This window comes from Gymnoscopelus braueri, assembly GCF_963280865.1.
Source record: "Gymnoscopelus braueri genome assembly, contig: SCAFFOLD_180, whole genome shotgun sequence".
In the NCBI taxonomy this organism is placed as follows: Eukaryota; Metazoa; Chordata; class Actinopteri; order Myctophiformes; family Myctophidae; genus Gymnoscopelus; species Gymnoscopelus braueri.
In genome coordinates this window covers 755-20,175 of record NW_027660397.1, presented here as the reverse complement: position 1 = coordinate 20,175, position 19,421 = coordinate 755, and the positions used below count along the sequence as shown (strand labels likewise).

The 19,421-nt window shown below is 41.3% G+C and overlaps 1 protein-coding gene across 1 annotated transcript in view; it reads left to right on the top strand.

Moving 5' to 3' along the window:
* The window catches only part of LOC308081582 (spondin-1-like), a gene marked incomplete at its 3' end in the record, with an annotated part of 52,361 nt that extends 33,213 nt beyond the window's left edge, over positions 1-19,148 (top strand). Inside the window, exon 7 of the mRNA XM_080457948.1 lies at positions 19,016-19,148. Coding sequence (XP_080314074.1) covers positions 19,016-19,148 — 133 coding nt within the window. The remainder of the gene's footprint in view (positions 1-19,015) is intronic.
* Between the last annotated feature and the right edge of the window lie 273 nt (positions 19,149-19,421).

Here is a 19,421-nt window from a genome sequence, read left to right as displayed (position 1 = left end):
TTTCTATTGGAGTTTGTCAACCTTTCAGAGGAGGGACAACAGTTACAGTGTGCTGTGTCATCCGTCTTGCTGTTTATTATCATTACACGTCCACTGGAGAAGTCTTTATGCAGGCTTGTCTCTTGGGAACAAAAGCAGCTTTAGAATTGCTGATGGAGAATTTAAATCCTCGATCGGTCACCTGGATAATGCACAACAACAGTGTACGTATGTATGCCATGTGTGCTTTGTATGTCCCTTTTAGTGGAACAGCTTTGTATTGAAAGGAGGCGAGAGGATGTGATATCCACACTTGGCTGAATTCAATTTGTCCATCCCACACACACACACACACGCAAGCTGTCTTCAAAAGCAACTGCTGGATTCTGCTTAGCCCTCTCGTTGCTGTCCCTCCCATGTGACCTGCTGCTAATGAAAATATGATTGCATGTAAAGAGCTTTCTCAAGCCGGAGGCTTCGCCCACGCAGCCTCAACACTTGTGCAGTCAATCATGACATGGTACCACGTTTAAATCTGTTTGGGAGATGCTAAGTGTGACTGTCGCTGCCCTTTGTTAAGAATGTATGGATTTAATTAAATGAACAGCAGATGACGGCAAGACGCAATAGACCGAGGGGGCACTTTGATAAGCAGACAGATTGCGTTCTCAGTTCAACTCCGGCCACAGACCTGTATTGCATGTCTTTCCCCCTCCCTCTCTCTCTCTCTCTCTCTCTCTCTCTCTCTCTCTCTCTCTCTCTCTCTCTCTCTCTCTGCCTCTCCCTCTCCCTCTCCCTCTCTCTCTCTCTCTCTCTCTCTCTCTCTCTCTCTCTCTCTCTCTCTCTCTCTCTCTCTCTCTCTCTCTCTGTCTCTACTGCACTGTCCAAATAAAGCAAAAACTGACTGGAAAAAACTAACAAAATAAAAAAAAGACAGGAAAAATGATATTGTCCTTGTGTAGTAATCTTATTCTGTGTATTACTCTTTCATTGGGCGACTCCAATGTCCTGGTGATTTGGCAGCACCCCCTCTCCGCCCCCCACCTCCCCTTTCCTGTCTGAGGTGATTTGTATATGCGGTCAGCCATTACAGAAGCTCAGTGTGTCTCTAATGAGAAGTTTAATGAGACTCTCTCCATGGACCACGGACCAAGACCAAGGCCTCAGACGGATTATGAAATCTCCCATTTCCTCGCACAGCATGGGGTGTTTTTCATCACCGCACCGTATGAACGCTTACAGAATACTCTATTATGGTTTGCTACACAGCGATGCCCTGCAAAACCCTGAGTGTGTATTAAACTGAGACAATGTAAAAAATACTCAGGAGGATCCCTCGCAGGATTTTACAATGCCCTACAGCAGGGCTACTCAACTTAAGATGGCTCAGGGGCCACTCAGCAAAATACCAAAAGTCCAAGGGGCCGCCATAAAAATGACGGTCCTATTTTGGATTTTTCGATTTTGTAACACACAAGAAAATGTACATTTTGACATCATATTCTTTTCACTGTACCAGTTTATTTTGTGTTGTGTGTATGTCCAGTGGCAGCAACCTATCCTGGGCGCGCGGCAAAGCCGCGCGGCTTGAAAAATTTGGGGGTCAAACCCCCCCAAAAACCCGAAATGCATAGAAAGCTATGCATTATACCTGTAACAATTGATGCACCTGTATGTATGTCTGTCTGTTTGTTTTTGAAAAATGTTTTAGCAACCCATATATTTGAACGGAAATGTATATTTTTATACTGTGCTTAAAATTTTTATTTTTTTTTTTATTTATTTTTTTTGACCATGAGGGGGCCGCCAAGACGCTGCGATCGGGCCGCATGCGGCCCGCGGGACGCGGGTTGAGTAGCGCTGCCCTACAGGGTAGTGACACACCTCACACAGGGCAGTGCCAAAGAGACAGACGACAGGATGGTCATTTTGTCGCTGTCGGGTGGAAACCTTGTACCGAATGTCCAAAACCGTTAGTTTTCAGGAAATGGAGAAAGAAAATGGTAATTTTTATCAAATGGATCCAATGTAGTTATTATTACTTAATAAAAGGTATTTGGTTAAATATTTAGAAAACCCACAGACAGACTTAACCACTTTCAACCTGGCATCCCTATTTGTGGCAGGTGTGAAAATATGTGATGTAAATGTGTTTATTAAAAAATTGTAGCGATGTAAAACAAAAGCTATTTTCCTCTACATTTGCACAGCACTGTCACACAGCAACTCAAACTGTGAAGTTTAAAACTGTGAAGTTTAAAACTGTGAAGTTTAAAACTGTGAAGTTTAAAAGTTTTAAACTTCACAGTTTTAAACTGTTGAAACTTAAACTTCACAGTTTTAAATTAAAACTGTGAAGTTTAAGTTTCAACTAAAAAGATGAAATATGTTGATGCAAGGATTCTGCCCGGCAGCGAAGATATGGAAACGTAGAGAGCCCTGTCACTCAACACAAATAGGCTCCTCTGGATTGCTTTGTTCTGTATATTGTTGTACGGTTCAGAATGATAATAACACCTGCAGACGATAAGGTCATACATCTTCTGCTGAGCACCTCGGTAGAGGAATGGAAGAGGCTATGGTCTGTTTCTGTGCGTGGGTATAGAACTGCAGATCACTCTGTGCTTACATTAATTTATTATGACTGTCCATGTGAGGTGACTGAGGAGGTTGTGTTTGTGTGCCTCTGCATGGAGTTTGTGTACACACACAGACTTGATTTAAAGGAAAATGACACTTTGGTAGAGGTATGTGTGTAGTGCAGTTACCTTACCATGATGTAACTCCAAATTACAAAGCAGATACTGCCAATATAGACTGCCCCAACGCTCCTGATTTCGTGTATAGAGGGGCGGGTGTAAAGAGCCGGCGAGAGACTGCGGCTGATCCCATTGGTTCAGCGATCTGTCCGTCAACCCCCGCCCCGTTAACACAACATTACGAGCGACGCCCACTGCACTCTGGTTGGTTGGGAAGTGAAACACTTCCTTATACCGAGTACACCGACGCGCTGGGCCAGGCTTTTATTTTTTAGCAACACTAAACAATAAAAGCCTGGAGATCGAGGCTACTGCCAATAAATAACATCACAAAACCAAACACAGCATTTTAAAAATATAATATAATACAAATGTCAGCTTCCTGTTGATTATATTTGAAGATCCCGATCCAGATCTGCTGATCCAGTTCTTTCTTCCAAATTCAAATAGTAAAATCAACAGGATGTTGACACGTAAATGCCTGGTTTTGTAACGTTACATATTGGTAGAATCTGCTTTGCTTTTTGTTTATGTGCTACAAGAGTGGCTTGATCTCACCAATGTCGCTATATCATGGCATGGTAACAACCAAGCAAAGTGTAATTTTGCTTTAACTCTGACTCAGAGTTAAATTTACTCTCAGGATTTGCTGTGCAGACAGGACGTGTAGGTTGAAGTAGTATATTACTGAAGGCTGCTGTCGCCATCTGCCTTTTATATAATCACTCACTGTTCGGTTGAAACCTTGTACGTCCAAAACCGTTACTTGTCAGGAAAATAAAAAAATAACCTATGTTCCAATGGATCCAATGTAGTTATTATTTAGTCATAAGTTCTTGTTGATACTTCTCGTTGGTAAAATATTTATAAAACCCACACAGACAGACTTAACCACTTTCAACCTGGCATCCCTGTTTTGGGCATAGTCATTGTAGGAGAAAAGAAAAGGCCAAAATAGCAGATCTACAAGCTTGCAATGCATCACATCAGGTTATGAGCTTGTAGATCAGCAATCTTTGCAACTTTTGCACGACGCTGTCATTTGGCAAAGTATGAAATAAGCCATTAATTTATGAAAGATACATAAAAAGTAGGGCTGGGACTCGATTAAAAAAAAATATCTAATTAATTAGAGGCTTTGTAATTAATTAATCGCAATTAATCGCATATAAATATTTGACCTGAGAACAGTGAAAAGCAATTTTTGCATTTGACAAACGCGCGCGTAGGGGGGAGGCATCCATTACAGATTCTGATTTGCCCAGCCAACATTATCAAGCAGGCTATGCGGGCGCGTCTTCATTCATGTTTTCATGCACTGTGCTGGCTGCAGTTTACTTTGTTGTTGTCTGAGAAGTGAGAACCACGTTGGTTGGTGCGCTGGTATGATCGGTCCGTCTGAAACTCGTCCAGTGAGAAACGTTCCGCGGTGCAAAAATAGGTGCGATTAAAATGCGTAATTTTTTTTAGCGCGATAATTTTTCTGTAATTAATTGATTGAAATTAACGCCATAAAGTCCCGGCCCTAATAAAAAGGTAGAGAATGTGCTCCTCGGAGCAAAGGTCTTCGCCAGGTCAGGTAGGTTAGTGTGGGCCAGCAATGTTCGGAATTCGCCAATCAGGCTGGAATGTGAAAAATCGGACGGATCGGACGGATCTGTCTTGATGACTTGACTAATATGTACCGATTTGCTTGATGTTTGGACAACATTTGTAGGAGTAATATAAAAAAATGTTTTGCAAAAATCTGCAAAGTTTCACCGCAATCAAACACTGCCTTCATGATTTGTGGCATGACATCAAGACAGATCGGACGGATCTGTCTTGATGACTTGACTAAAGAGATAATATGTACCGATTTGCGTGATGTTTGGACAACATTTGTAGGAGTAATATAAAAATTTTTTTTGCGAAAATCGGCCTCCTGGTGGTGCTATTTCAATGTTGAAAGAGTGGCATTTGTTCCTGAACGTAGTGCAAATATGTGTGCAAAGTTTCACCGCAATCAAACGCTGCCTTCATGATTTGCGGCATGACATCAAGACAGATCGGACGGATCTGTCTTGATGACTAAAGAGATAATATGTACCGATTTGCGTGATGTTTGGACAACATTTGTAGGAGTAATTAAAAAATATGTTTTGCAAAAATCGGCCTCCTGGTGGCGCTATAACAGGCCCATGTGAATAATTTGGGGCAGAGGTTCTGAATTGGCATTCAGGGAGTGTGTGTGCACAGTTTCGCTGCGATTAAGGCAACAGTGGCAGAGATTAGCTGTCCACAGATGGACGGACGGACAGACGGACGGACGGACGGACGGACGGACGGACGGACGGACGGACGGACGGACGGACGGACGGACGGACGGACGGACGGACATTTTTAAGTGGCATTTCTTCCTCGGCATAGTGGAATATGCGTGCAAAATTTCAAGGAAATTGCATGCTGTGTTCATGATTTGAGGCATTTTGTTCAAAACGGAACACTCCGGCAAACTTTGGAAGCCATTTTTAGCCAATCAGGATGGAACATGACAAATCTGAAAAACCTGTTTTGTTTAATGACTATAGAGATACTGTGTACCGATTTGCGGGATTTTTGGACAAAATCTGTTGGAGTACTGTCAAAAAATATGTTTTGCAAAAATCGGCCTCCTGGTGGCGCTATAAAAGGCCAATGTGAAAAATTTGGGGCAGAGGTTCTGCTGTGGCATCCAGGGAGTGTGTGTGCACAGTTTCACTGCGAGCAAGCCAACGGTGCCGGAGATTAGCTGTACACAGACAGAATGACGGACACACGGACGGACACACGGACGGACGGACGGACGGACAGACATGGGGCAAAACATACTCTCTCGCCATGCCTTTCGGCCTGGCGGAGACAATAACAACAACCAAAACCAAACGGACCACTGTCTTGTTATACTTAACCTGATGCTGTTGTACTTTTAATTGATGTTGAGTGTGAAGCAGGGATGCTGTCCATGCTATTAATCTTTCAGATGTGAGTTAGTGTGGAGTGATTTACATCAGCCCATTAGAGCCATGCAGGATATCGGCTCTGTTGATTCCGTACTGAGGAATGCATCCCAGGGTCCTTTGAGACCGCTAAGTCCGCTAACACAATAACGAGCAGCGAACCACAGCCCATTTCCTTTATTTTCTAGACAATATACTCAACTGAATGTCTGGAAAACAAGTGGTTATGTATATTTTTCTAAAGTTATGTGTGCTTACTGTACATCCAATCATGTCTCTCTCTCTCTGTCTCTCTCTCTCTCTCTTGCTCCTCAATGTATGAAAGGACGTCCGCTGAAGTTTTCTTTTAATTGTATTGATGATGACCAAATGCCCTGTGTCGTCTCTTCCCCTGGGCCTGTCTTCTGTGTGTGAGGATGACACATTAGGGAAGGTCTAATGAATTGAATGTTATTTCAGAGAGCCTGGCTCCCGTCTTGCCTCATTAAGTTTTATAATGTCTTTCTGAGATACACGCTCTCATCAAACAGCATGTGGAGATCAAACCAGGCTTCACCTTGACTTCATTTATAACTGTCTAACAAGTTGAGGAGATCACGTACTGGTTCAAATTTTCCACCAGTACGTGATCTGTTTGCATTTGGTCGAGATTACTGGTCGATCTGTGCAGGTGAGTCGAAGTAGTTACAGAGACACTGTGTGACTGTTGCTATTACGTTGACTTACTGTATACTAATGACGCCACCTTTCTATTGACTACAAAGGCTCAGTAACAGAATGTCGTGCTAAACGTATATGATGACTCACTGACTAGCTTGTAGTTAGGGTGTAGTAGTGCAATATAGTCAAGTGGGTGGAGTCAGTGAGACAGGAAGAGTACTAAATGGGGTCAGGTTACGCAGAGGTCGTAGTTTAAACAGGGTTAGGATTCATGATGCGTTTTTCTTTCGAGTGCCTCTGAAACAAATAGTCTTGTAAAGTTTGGAAGGCGATCAAGCCGGTGAAAAACAACATTTTGTCATTAAATTCTATCCTCTCAGTTTACAGTTGACCAGTAACAACTAATGTTGTTATTGATCAGTGATTTAAACAATAACATTATGAGAAATAAAAAAGGTAAAGGCACAATTAAATGTAATTACCTTTAGTAAATTATAGCTGGGCTGACCAGTAATAAATAACCCTGCAAGATTATTGCTGCAGTAAATGGCATGGAGCATAAAGCAGAATGTTTTATGCTCCAAAATGTGTCATAATTTTGGTATTGTTGATACAGTTTCATCCTGTTTAAGAATATCTGTCACCCACTCCCCTCGCTTAAACTGTACAACCGTCGGTCGGACAGTCAAAGAAATTCCCTGTAGATTGATGACGCAACTCCCAAGATCACGTACTGTACATATACAGTATCTTCAATGCAACATCCATTCATCTCGAACCTGGAATCACATGTTGAGGGGAGTACTTCCAAAAGCCCTTTCACCTCTGCCCATAGGAGGCACCGTCTGTCGTACAAACTATTTCCACCCGCTGCTTCCTCGTGTCTATACAACATGTTTTTCCTTAAATGACCATACCAGTGTTGCATGTCAATGTTCATTGTCAACTTCGGCCACATAGTTTACTTTTTAGTTTTTTCTCAGCGATGAGCTGACAGAGTTGACTGTGATTATATTGTCACTGATGATGGATGGGAGGTAGAGCCTGTAATGAATGCTGATCATGGAACAATAAGAGACAGGTCCACTGGTCCTCTCTGTGTCATATGCCCCTTTCTTTCTTTCTTTCTTTCTTTCTTTCTTTCTTTCTTTCTGTCCCAGGCTGTCTGCTTCTCGAGTTGTCTTATTCCTGCTGTATCATTCAGTGTGCCTGGTGCAGGGTGAGGTCAGCTTGACCACAGTGGGATAGCAATTAGCTATAAAGGGGCTTCCCAGAGGGTGAGGTCCTGACCCTAGTCCTGTTTCAAACCTTGCCAAGCCATGTTGTTCCACGCCAAACCAAAGATGAGCGGGTGTATACAGTGACAGAGGATGCCTTCCCTAGCTTCTCACCACAGACAGCCAGTGATCCAGTGAGGCTATGGGACAATGTAACCACCAATCTCACATCTCCCTTAATGTGCCACTCTGCCCGCGCAGCCATTTGTTTTGGGGGTTTTCTTCTCAATTGACTGTATGTTTGAAAAGCAGGCACCAGAGTTTTAATAGTTTTTGACTGGCAGGTTTCTGGTTAACTGAGCTTCATGAGCCCTGTAGAGATATGGCTGTTTAGGAAAAACAAAGCTCAGTGGCTGCCTTGGCTCCCAAGACTGTGATTACGATTGGCAAAATGGGACAGTATAGCCAGAGGCAAGAAAATGTTTGTAATGGGGTAGAGCTTGCCAATATGTTCATTGTGGGAGTAAGTGTGTGTGTGTGTGTGTGTGTGTGTGTGTGTGTGTGTGTGTGTGTGTGTGTGTGTGTGTGTGTGTGTGTGTGTGTGTGTGTGTGTGTGTGTGTGTGTGTGTGTGTGTGTGTGTGTGTGTGTGTGTGTGTGTGTGTGTGTGTGTGTGTGTGTGTGTGCCTGTGCATGCGTGAGTGTGAGTGTGAGTGTGTTTGTTGTTTCAAAAGTCAGCACAGAAAAACAGTAAGCTATGGATTTCATACATAATGGTGAATTATATTTTTCTATGTAGGCATATAACGTGACCTATCTCTGATTACTCTGTGTTGTTTGTGTTTGTATGAGCCTGTTCTGCTGACTGTAGTTGGGCCTTGGCACAGCTGGCTGGCTAAGGACTAGAGGCTATGCACATAGACACAGGGATAAAAGATGGATTATTGTGGAATCTCAGACATCTTGGCCAGAGGCAGCTTTGATAAAGCCATATAGTGCCCAGAGATGCCCTCTGGAATGCAGGAATAGTAGCAGGCGAAGGAGAGAAAATATGTACCATCTTAGTCTTTTTTCATAAAATGTAATTAACCACATGAACCCTAGCGTCCCTACTCTGGGCATGTCAAAATAGGTGAACATAGCAGATCTACAAGCTGCAGCGCGTAGATTGCCTCTTTTCAGCGAAGCGATTTGGTGTAGAGGGAAACAAGGAGGGGACCAAGGATAGACCCCAAGGGGACCCCGGTCAACAAAGTGGTTAACGTTTGTCTCACTTTGGTTGCAGGGGCACTTTGCCCAGGATATTTATTGCCTCCGCCAGGCGTTTCCGGTTTAGCTTGAAAAATGCGCTCTTTAGGCCAAAACAAGTTTTTTCACACGGTATAAAAAACGAACGGAGAGCTCCACTTCTATTTTCTTTAGTCTGGGTGACGAGCAGTCATCGTCGTCGTGTATCACATCGTATTTAAGCCCGATCAGCGATTGTCGAAAACGTCACATCCGGTTATGACGTATTGACTGTTTGAGCCTGTTTGGGGGGGGGTTGAGCGAGTCAGCGAGTGATCGAGGTGTCAATTTGCTGCTCTCTGCTGGTCGATCTGTCGTATGTGTTTAAAACCGCAGACAGACAAACTTAAATGAATTTAAATAACAAAATAACAACAACAAAAAAACACCAAATCGCTGGCAAGGGGGTGAGTACATTATGAATAAGCTCTGGCAGTCAATGTGTTAATAAGTGTCATGAAGCATCAGGGCATTAATTCACACGTTGTGATGCATTGTGAGCTTGGAGATCCATTGTTAGCTTTTGGGAATTTGTACCCTTTTGAAACCTCTCCCTCAGCAGCGAGTGGAGCTATTGTTGTTTGGACACCTAACTCCATTTCAGCTTGATTTCTGCTCGTCTGAAACTACTAACTCCACTTGCGCTGGATTTGGGTAAAGTGTTGATAATATAATGACACATGCAAGTATCTGACAATATATAAAGTCAGTATACCAACTTTGATGAGGCAGTATTGCTTTGTTTTAAAAATATAAGGTTTTCTTCATTTCCTGAAAAACTAGTATTTAGTTTTTTCGTTTCCTGAACAATGAGCGTTTTGAAGTTAGCAGGTTCGCGCTGGACAGCAGAGATATGTGGTGATGACAATGTATTTTACGCCATACATAAATGACGTGAGTACTTAGGTGTATCACCCAGTCACCCAATCAACATAACAATAAATAAAAATTGATGATGACAATATACAGTACATGTTTATAGTATATTATTATGAGTTCATAGAAAAACATCTTTGATCCTATTTCATATTTGAAAATCTGCCTGCAGTATTCCATGAAGTTCTGCTTCAATCAAAATGTCCCAAAGAAGAGACAAAATCCATAACAAAACAAACAGCAACAGAAAGATCCAGATAATATAGAGTAACATTCATCTTTGGTTACTAATTGATATTGTGAAAATGCAAATACTGTAGGCTACACAGAATATTCTTCACTTTGAAGTGTCCGATTCATTCCTGGTAAAAAGTGGATTTAGGATACTTTAATGCCTTGGACTGGTGGTGAGGCCCGATTATAGACAAATCCACAGACGCGCTGCCTGTAGCTGCCTGTAGGCGGCCATTGCTGCGGTGTCGCGGTGCGGAGCGTTGACACCGCAGCTATGGCTGCCTACAGGCAGCGCGTCTGTGGATTCGTCTATAGGAAAAGTGATGCCTTATCCCTGCAAAATCAGCTTGAATCAAAATATAAGTAAGCTTGCTCAGATTCCTGGTCCGTGTTCATTTGCTCAGATTCCTGGTCCGCGGTCATTTGCTCCAGGATCACTTGAGACTTGAGAGGAGTTTTCACATTGTAATGTTGCAAAGCAAGGCTCAATACCGTTGGTTCTAAAATTGTACTGTAGGAAACTCAACATGGGAAGCATCCCGCTCTGTATGTACAGTTACACTGTTCTCTGTCGCTCTAATGTAGACATCACTATATCAGTATACTTGCAACACAGCCTGCCTTCAGCCTGGAATATAGCTTGACATACTAAATGGGGAGATGCTATGGTAGAGTTGGTAGAGCAAAATCTCTAGCAGTGGACACATTTCTACCGTCGCAACTTGTAAACCTTCATACTGCCCAGCTGCCCTGCCCTTTATACTGCCCTAGTTGTTGTTGTTGTTGAATAAGGTGTGTGTCTTTTCATGCGTGCAAAGTAAACTGAATACATGCAAGTGTCATTGTTTGTTTCTGTGTGTATCTGTGCACAAAAGCCTGAGTATGTGATTGTTATCGTGTGTTTACATTTATTTTGTAATGCGTGTGGGTGCATTCATACTATGTGTGTGGTTTTAATTACTGTAAATAAGGGTTTTACATACTGTCCTACATAAACATCCCAGAAGTATATTTAATATAGGCAGGTGGTAGACAGAGATTGGATAACAGTGTCAGGGAAAGTGTTATATCAGAGCAGATACGAAAACAACTGAGATGGCTTTAGCATGGATAAAAAGATCTCTCCAAACGACCATATGCCCACAACACCGTTACTGCACTATAGTGTCTCTCCACAGGGATATAGCAGGCTCTCCCTAAACAGGCTTTGTGAGATGAGGAAAGCTATTATTGACTCTGTCCATTTCGCATTCCATCTGTTAGGATCAGTAACCCTTCTTGTATATTTTCCTCTTGGGTACCTTAATATATCCAGTCCAATGTATTGTATCTCATTTTGATCCACAACATTGTTTGGCCTCGGTTTTCAATCTCAGCTCTTGTGACAGGTACCAAGCTATTTGTTTTTCCAACTCTTCAATTCATCGCAGCTTACTAGCTTATAAAGAATTCATTGCAACAACCCCCCCCCCCCCCCCCCACACTCATATTGAAATTCAGGATAGGCTAGCCCACTCATTTATTATCTCTCTGGTTTCTATATGTACTTTTGTATCACATCAAATGATCAGCAGTATCTACCTTGCCTTTCAAGTATCAGCATTTACAATATTAGCTAGGAGAGAGAACATCTTCAGCAGCCATGCAGCCATCAGTACCTGTCTTACCTTCTCTGTAATCGGAAGCACAACATACAACTTGCTAACAAACCCATGCTAAGTGAACAGTCCTCAGGAGTAAACCTTGTAACTAGGAAACACTTTGATCTTGCTTATCGGTTCAGTCACAAGGGGGAGGTAACAGAAAAATAAATTATCATCTAATTAAAACAGTAAGAGGCAGTAGTAACCCAGAAGGACTATATCCAAATTAAACCCCTGAAACAGTCATTGCCACTGAAGTGTCAACTGCATCACGTGACATGATCAGCAATTCCCCCCTAGAGCCATTTGCAGTGGGGATCCAGAGGGACTTACTGTCACATATAAGTTCCCACATAATCTACATTGGTGAATTCTGTCACATTGCTACTGCTGAGGCATACTGGTTGCCAGATAGTGTTTACTAGTCCCATAAGGTGAGGAAGTAGTGAGCCCATAGAGTCCGGCAGTATTCTCTTGGATTGACATTCAGAGCATGGGGGACATAGTTTACACTCGTTTTTAAGAGAAGATGAAACACCACTACAATAAAACGTCATAAAACTTGTGATGTTTTATTCATGAGGTGGCTTTGGTAAATTTGTTTTCAGTAATGGCTCTACCTAGTATTTTTTCCCATGTAAATTAAACCTTGGCTCCGAGGACCCCATTCCCTCCAATCTCCATATCATTTAGCTGGTGGGGACCTGGGCTGTCTCTCCCTCTCCTGTGGCAACTGACAAGTTCAGGTCAAACTGAACAAGCACAATAGGAGATGAATTGCATGGACCAGAGTACGCATTCACATTCACCCTCAACCACTTATGCAGGCCAGGCTCCGCATGAATCTACAATAAACCAATGCAAATTCGGTGATGGATTAAAAAAATCTATGAATGTAAGCCATTGATTTCTGCAATAATTTGCAATTAAAAACTCAAAAAGAAAGAAAAATAAAAACTATTTTCAGTCTGGGGTAGACCTTGTGTGGAAGGTATCATAGTCATACATAGAGATTTATTTAACAGGGACAATGTTTTGGTAGTGGTAATGTTACAGCTTCTGCAAATTACAAGTTATTGCTGTTGCCACCTAAACATTTTCACTTATTATATACATTTTTTAAATATTTGTTATATATATATATATATATATATATATATATATATATATATATATATATATATATATATATATATATATATGCAAACAGCCAAATCTGTTAGCGCCACTGCCTTAAACATGTGATGTTGTTGTTAGTAGGAATAAACACAGAAGCACTCGGGGGGGAGGAATACGAAAGGGGAGGGGCCAAACCGAGTTCCTGTTCTACACAAAAAAGAAGGTGGTGCCCCCAAAGGCAAAAACAAAGAAAAGAATTACAATTTTTTTCCTTTTCTTTAACCTAATAGGTTCCCAGATTGAAAAAAGTTTATTACTTGGATAGCACTTGCCACAACCAATGATACTCAGTGGATATGATGGCTTGTAGAGGCTAAGGAAAGGATATATTTTGTTATCAGCATATGCCATCTTCATGCTGGAAAATTGATTTTTAGGTCTAGTGAGTTTGGAGTGTGTTTATAACATTCTATAAATAAGATCCTATATGCCCTTCTTCCGGTCCTACAGTTAGATCAATCATAGACTGAACTCAAACTGAACCTATATTTGAATTTAAGCTTAAACTGATGATATATTGATATGTTTGGTGTGGGTGTGCCCTTTGATTGATTTATTGGATCTACCAATGAAGATTGCCTGGCATCTACACCCGTGAGAGGTGTAGCCTATCAGTTAGTCCTCACCTGAGTTGTCAACTTATCAGTGTTCTGATATAGTATGGTATATTTTATTTCCATATGGTAATACAGGGGTGTTTTTGAGTGTACATATCTTGTAATTAGTGGTTGAAACTACATTAGTGGTTGAAACTAATTAGAATTTTTACAGTATTCACATAATAGCATGTGAAGAATTATGCCAGAGGCACAGAGTGTGCCTCTGGCACTGTTAGCATGGTCAGACCTGTGTACACTGTATGTACTGTAGTGTCCCCATTTACAGATAGCCTTCAGGATATCTGTAAATGGCTATCAGTTGTTTTCCTGCCTATGATGCAGTTGAACACAAACTGCGGCTATGGCCAATCAAAACCGGCACCAAATAATCGCTCTCCTCAATCCTCAATGATTTTGTTTCACCAGGAATCATCTGGCTTGATTATTTCATTTCCTACAAATTAGAGCTCATGTTTAATTCACACATATACCAAGATTAAACCATTCTGTTGAAGTTAAGATCCATTTAGAAGGATAAAGCGTGATTTAATAATTTAATCTAGTCTACATCTTCCCTTTATAAAAAACAATTCTCATTGTTTTTACATTTCTAGCCCCGCTAACAGTAGGTCTCTGAGGACAGTCAGTCTGTCTGTCATCCAAAACGTTGGTCCCAAACACGATATCTCGAAAACTACTGGCTGGATTGTCATGGAATAAGATGTGCCTTCATGCTCTCCGGAGGATGAACCATACTGATTTTGGTGACCCCATGTCCTTCCCTCGTTTGCTGAGCGCTATTATGCTCCCTGTAGGATGAACCCTAACAATTTGAGTGACCTCATGTCCTTTCCTCTAGGTCCCCCCTCAGTCCAAATAGTCAACTTTGTATCTCAATCTAATTGCAGATTGCAGAATGAATCCTACTGATTTTGATGGCTGTAGCACTTTTTAAAGACACTTTGAAGCGTTCATAGTTTCATTGTAGTACAGTATTCTATTGCATGATTCATTAAATGAAATTAAATGGAGTACCTGCAGCAAAGTGGCTTGGTGGGTTGCATTATCAATTGCAGGTGGATTCAATCATTACCAGTGAAATGATTGCTTTTCATGAGTTCTAAGAACAGGGCATTGTGCATAGTGCAGCGTTGTACTGGTAATTGTGAGTGTCATGGAAGAAAAGCCTCTGAAGCCTAATGTACTGTGTATGAAACTAATTCATATTTGCCAAGGAAAATATTTGCAGACTGTTTGCTGCTAGGATCTCCTAGGTAGACAACTTCACGGTCCACATGGACATATAACGTAACCTTCGAGGTCCACACACCAGTAATTGTCCATGCATAGAAATGTTGTGTATGAAATGGTTTTGGTATGCTTAGAGTACACTGGACAATGAAAAACAAAAGTCCATTCAAGGTTTTTTATTTTGTTATTTCTTGTGTAAAGGTGCATACGATTAAACTTTACTTTTGTTCTGGACAGTTACTTTTGTTCCATGGACAGTTTACTGGACTCTCTATGCATGTGTGTCTCCCTGAGTGTGTGGCTCCCTGTTTTAAACACTACATAAGTACCTTAAGAAATGCTTCAGCGATGGCTGGTGCTGAGCGAAACAGAACCTGGCAGTAAACTATCTACTTGACCAATCAGTAAGCCTTTTATGAAGGATGTCATATGTATGGACATCATCTCTTCAATAACTCTCAACTAGTCAGACTTTGCATACTGTGTACACAGTATATGAGGGATCGAAATAAACTGTTTTACTTGATAGTCAAAGGGGGGGGGCAGTGCCCTCAATACCCTCATACCTGACTAACTACTTCTCCCACACCCACAGCCATAATACTAGAGGGAGAGACAAGATCTGGTACTACCAAAATATAGAACAAACATGGGAAAATTCCCATTCTACTACTCTGCCACCAAAATGTGGAATGTCTGACATCCATCCATTAAAATATGTAAATCACTGGTTTCTTTCAAAACGGGCCTGAAAAATCACCTATCAGGAGATGGGTAGATAAATGCAATTTCCCATAGAAAGGAGGTGTCATTCACTGCCACCGTTTTTCCTTTTTTTCCTTTTATCCTTTGTACATATAGGTTTTGTATTTGTTGATGACATGTATTATTGTGTTATTTTTATGCTATGTTGATGAACAAGTCCCCAGGACTTTTTTTGTGATATCCTTTTAGCCTCAATGTCTGACTGTGCCTCATGCTGTTTCCATTTTTGACTAATAAAGTATTCAATCAATCAATCAAAAAACATCTGTTATAATATGGAAATCGGTCTGACAATTAATTAAAATAATGAATGAAGTTCACCCTTGAATAACTTTGCTTGCGCTTGAGACTAGTTGTAGACTATCTAGTAAGTGAATAGAATGAAATATCAATAGTCTTTCAAATCCTGTGCCAGTAGCCATTGATTCCTCCCTGTGGAAGAAAGGGACTGCTTCCCCCAGAATTTTAAACCCTCCTCCAGCTAACCTTCAGTTACACCTTAACAATGCAATAGCAACCAAGTTCATTCTCACAAATGTGTTGCAGCACAGCAACGTCTCACATGTCTAGCTTTGATGTGTTATAATTTATAACGGCAGCATTAGCTCAGGAGGTAGAGTGGCCATCTTGGAACCATAAAGTTCCCAGTTCGATCCCAGCATCTCCTGGCTTCATACTGAAGTGTCCTTGAGCAAGAGACACTGTACCCCTATCTGCCCTTAGAGAGCAGATTGGTGCCTTGCATGGTTGCTTCCATCACTGGTGTGTGAATGCGTGTTTGAATGGGTGAATGTAACACACATTGTAAAGCACTTTGGATAAAGGTGCTATAGAAGTGCAGACCGTTTAATCTCCCCCACTTTCACCTAGAGATCAGGTCAATCTTGAGGCAGGAGTCATTACACCATATTCGTTTGAGCCTTTGGCCCTGGAAGAGTCAGACAATGTTGGTGCAGCTGCTGCCCCACTTCCATTTTACAGATCACTGGAGTGCACCGCTGAGGTTTACGGTGGAATGAGATGGAACACGAAGCAAGTTTTATTCAAGTAAAATGGGTGGCTTTCAATAGGGAAAATTGCACATCACAAAAATTGTCTTAGGTGGAGCTTAACATTTTGAACTTCACTCTCAAAAACCACGTAATTTTAAACAAGATTAAGGCATCTAGTTTGAGGGTGGTAAACTTTCATATTTATTGGCAGCGCAGTTGATGTGCTTGCAAGTTTGACACAGCAGCGGAATTGTTACAGCTGGCGCTACAGGACTAAAAAGGTGGGCCTAATCAAAAGAGACAACACCACACAAACACTGGCATTATTATGCTAACTCACCCAATCCAGCCTGTGTGATATTCAAATAAAAGGGAGTTGGGAGGTAATATTTGTTCACTGCAGATATGCCTGTCATGCACGCTGTTGCATTAGTTAAACTTGCACAGCTAGTGTCCGTAAAATATTACTGATTGTGTGATGGTATAGGCTCACAATACTTGACGCTGACTAAGGATTATGTTGGGGAAACGGGCGCACCAGCGCAAAACATATCAACTTGGCGTGGCATATCGGTGTCACTGTGGACTTTTGGTATTTTTATGACTGGAAAAAGTACATACTCAATATATTATCAATGGGACTGGGTGTATTTTTTTTATTGAAATAGCCAATCAAAAATATGATTCTATTCTAGGCAGTTGGCGGGCAGGTTAAACTTTTGAGCATTATTTCCGTGTTGTGAGCTAGGCCTACTTGTATTATATAGTCGTGTTATTTACTTCAGTTCAGGATATCCCTATGACTACAGTATGTGATTGTGTTTCTGTTTCCATAATAAATAAAAATATAAATCATCAGTTTACAGTTAACACTATTTGGAAATACAAAAGCAAGAGTTAGCTACTCGTTCAATAGTTTCTTTATAGTCCATGAGTGCTTTTATTTATTTCCTTGTCAGCACATCAAGCATATGAGCCGATAAGCATTGTAAGATGTTGCTCAGCCAAGGGCTACCAAACAGTTTACACGGGAAGTTCACAGATGTAGAAACTAAATCTGGCTTTAAAAAAGTATTAATTTCTATAGAATATTTTACAATGAGATTGACCTAACAGTTAATATTTGTGTCTCTATGTGTTTGTTTGGGAAAAGTTGACATCTAACACATACTGTAGCCATCTCAACGGACTGGCTGAGTAAACAGGCACTATAGTCTCTGTCAGGAAGTTGCTCTTCCTGGCAGCCAGGAACTACTTTCTTGTAGAAATTGTTCTTGTAGTGAATTATTAAGAACTGTTTTATATGGGACGTATCTATGATTTTCATGTTGCCATATTTGTAACCGTTTTAGAAAAGCAATAAGCCACGCGAGATCGCAGTTTACCGAGTATTTTATAATGCTGAGAGGTGTTCCTTGGGGCATTTCAATTGCACAATAATTGACTGGCTACCTATCAACTTACAGAGTTTCAGTTGCTCTTATCAGATGCAGGTATTCCCATTTTAGTACATTACACATGGAGTGCACACTGCAGCAGCAGTTTAGAGCAACAAACAAACAATTCCAGTGACTTCCAAAAACATTTCTAATTTCTCCAAGCCGAGTGGTTTTCAACCTGTTTGTCCCACCTAGTCAATAGAAAAATGCTATTGACAGGATCTGTGGGTGGAATCAAAGTTTCGCCGTCTGATGGATGGATATGTTTAATTCTATGGCAAAAAAGTACATTTTACATAAAAGGTGGGGTTCTGAGAGGCTCCCCACCACAGAGAAAAGGCTTTCAACACCATAAAACCCACTTTGTTTCGGTGAATGGCAAAATTATACTATAGTTTAGACCTCGATAGACATCGAAAAACCTATTCAGTGAGGAAATACAATGTCCTATAGCGTTACAGAGGACTCGCTAACACTACAGACCAGAGCTAGGATATGGGGTGGCCACAATAAAAAATAAAAACATCTATAGAAAACAATTACATTGTTATACCTGTTTTAATTGTTAATTCACCTGCTTGCTGCCATTGAACCGGTCCAGAAAATGTTTGCTGAGCATTCTTACATAATAAAATACAGCTCCCAAAAAAATTATATCCATTATTACCTCAGATGAAAATGACAAATCATTCGTTCATGTTTTAATTTCATGTCATCAAGGTTTTGTATTACTTTGTGTCACATCTACAATTTTATTGATGGATGTTTTTCATCAGAATGTTTATTGAAGAAATTGAACAAGAGTAGGCCTCGTCTTCTGGTAGGAGTGCTTATCTCTTGTGCTACAGTCCTTTGACAAGGATTGGAGTGTACAACTGGTGGTGGGGCCAGCGAGTTGCCTTTTCTGCCCTTAATTAGACCTCGGGTTCAGCCTTAGCGATGGTTTCTTACCTGCACTGGGCGGTCTTAACACAAGATCATCACACACCCTGCAGTGCTACATCCAGCCTTAATGAACGCTGACCTCCTTTAAGAACAACGAATCCGGACGATGCAATGAAAGAAAGGAGAATAGCAGAGAGGCCTGGAGAGGGATAGATAGCTTGAACTGGGTCATCAAAGGCAGTTACCTCAATTCATCTCTAATAATATCCCCTAGCCCTGGGCGCTGGTCTTCTGGAGAGGCCCGTATGATGGCTCCGGCTGCTGCTTGATGAATGAGTTTGCCGGGCAGTGCTTGGGCTTTCAGAATGTGCTCCAAGGCATAGAGATTGCAGCCGAGGACAACCACGGTCAGCAAATCAATTCACTCGCCTCTAGAGAAATGGGTGATCGCTGTTACCAACAATCTGCCTTAAGCATGGACAATTCTTTTGTCGCTTCATTGCTTCCTTTGCCTGTAGGATGTACTGTACATACTCCTGTCCTGTTCCCAGCCAGATCTGTTTATGACTGACTCACCTATGGTATCCGAGCTGTAGCTTATTCTGCAAGGTGGGAAGAGGGAATGTCAATGGAGATTTAATTAACACCTGAAGGCTGTGTAGGATTTTACGCTATGCACT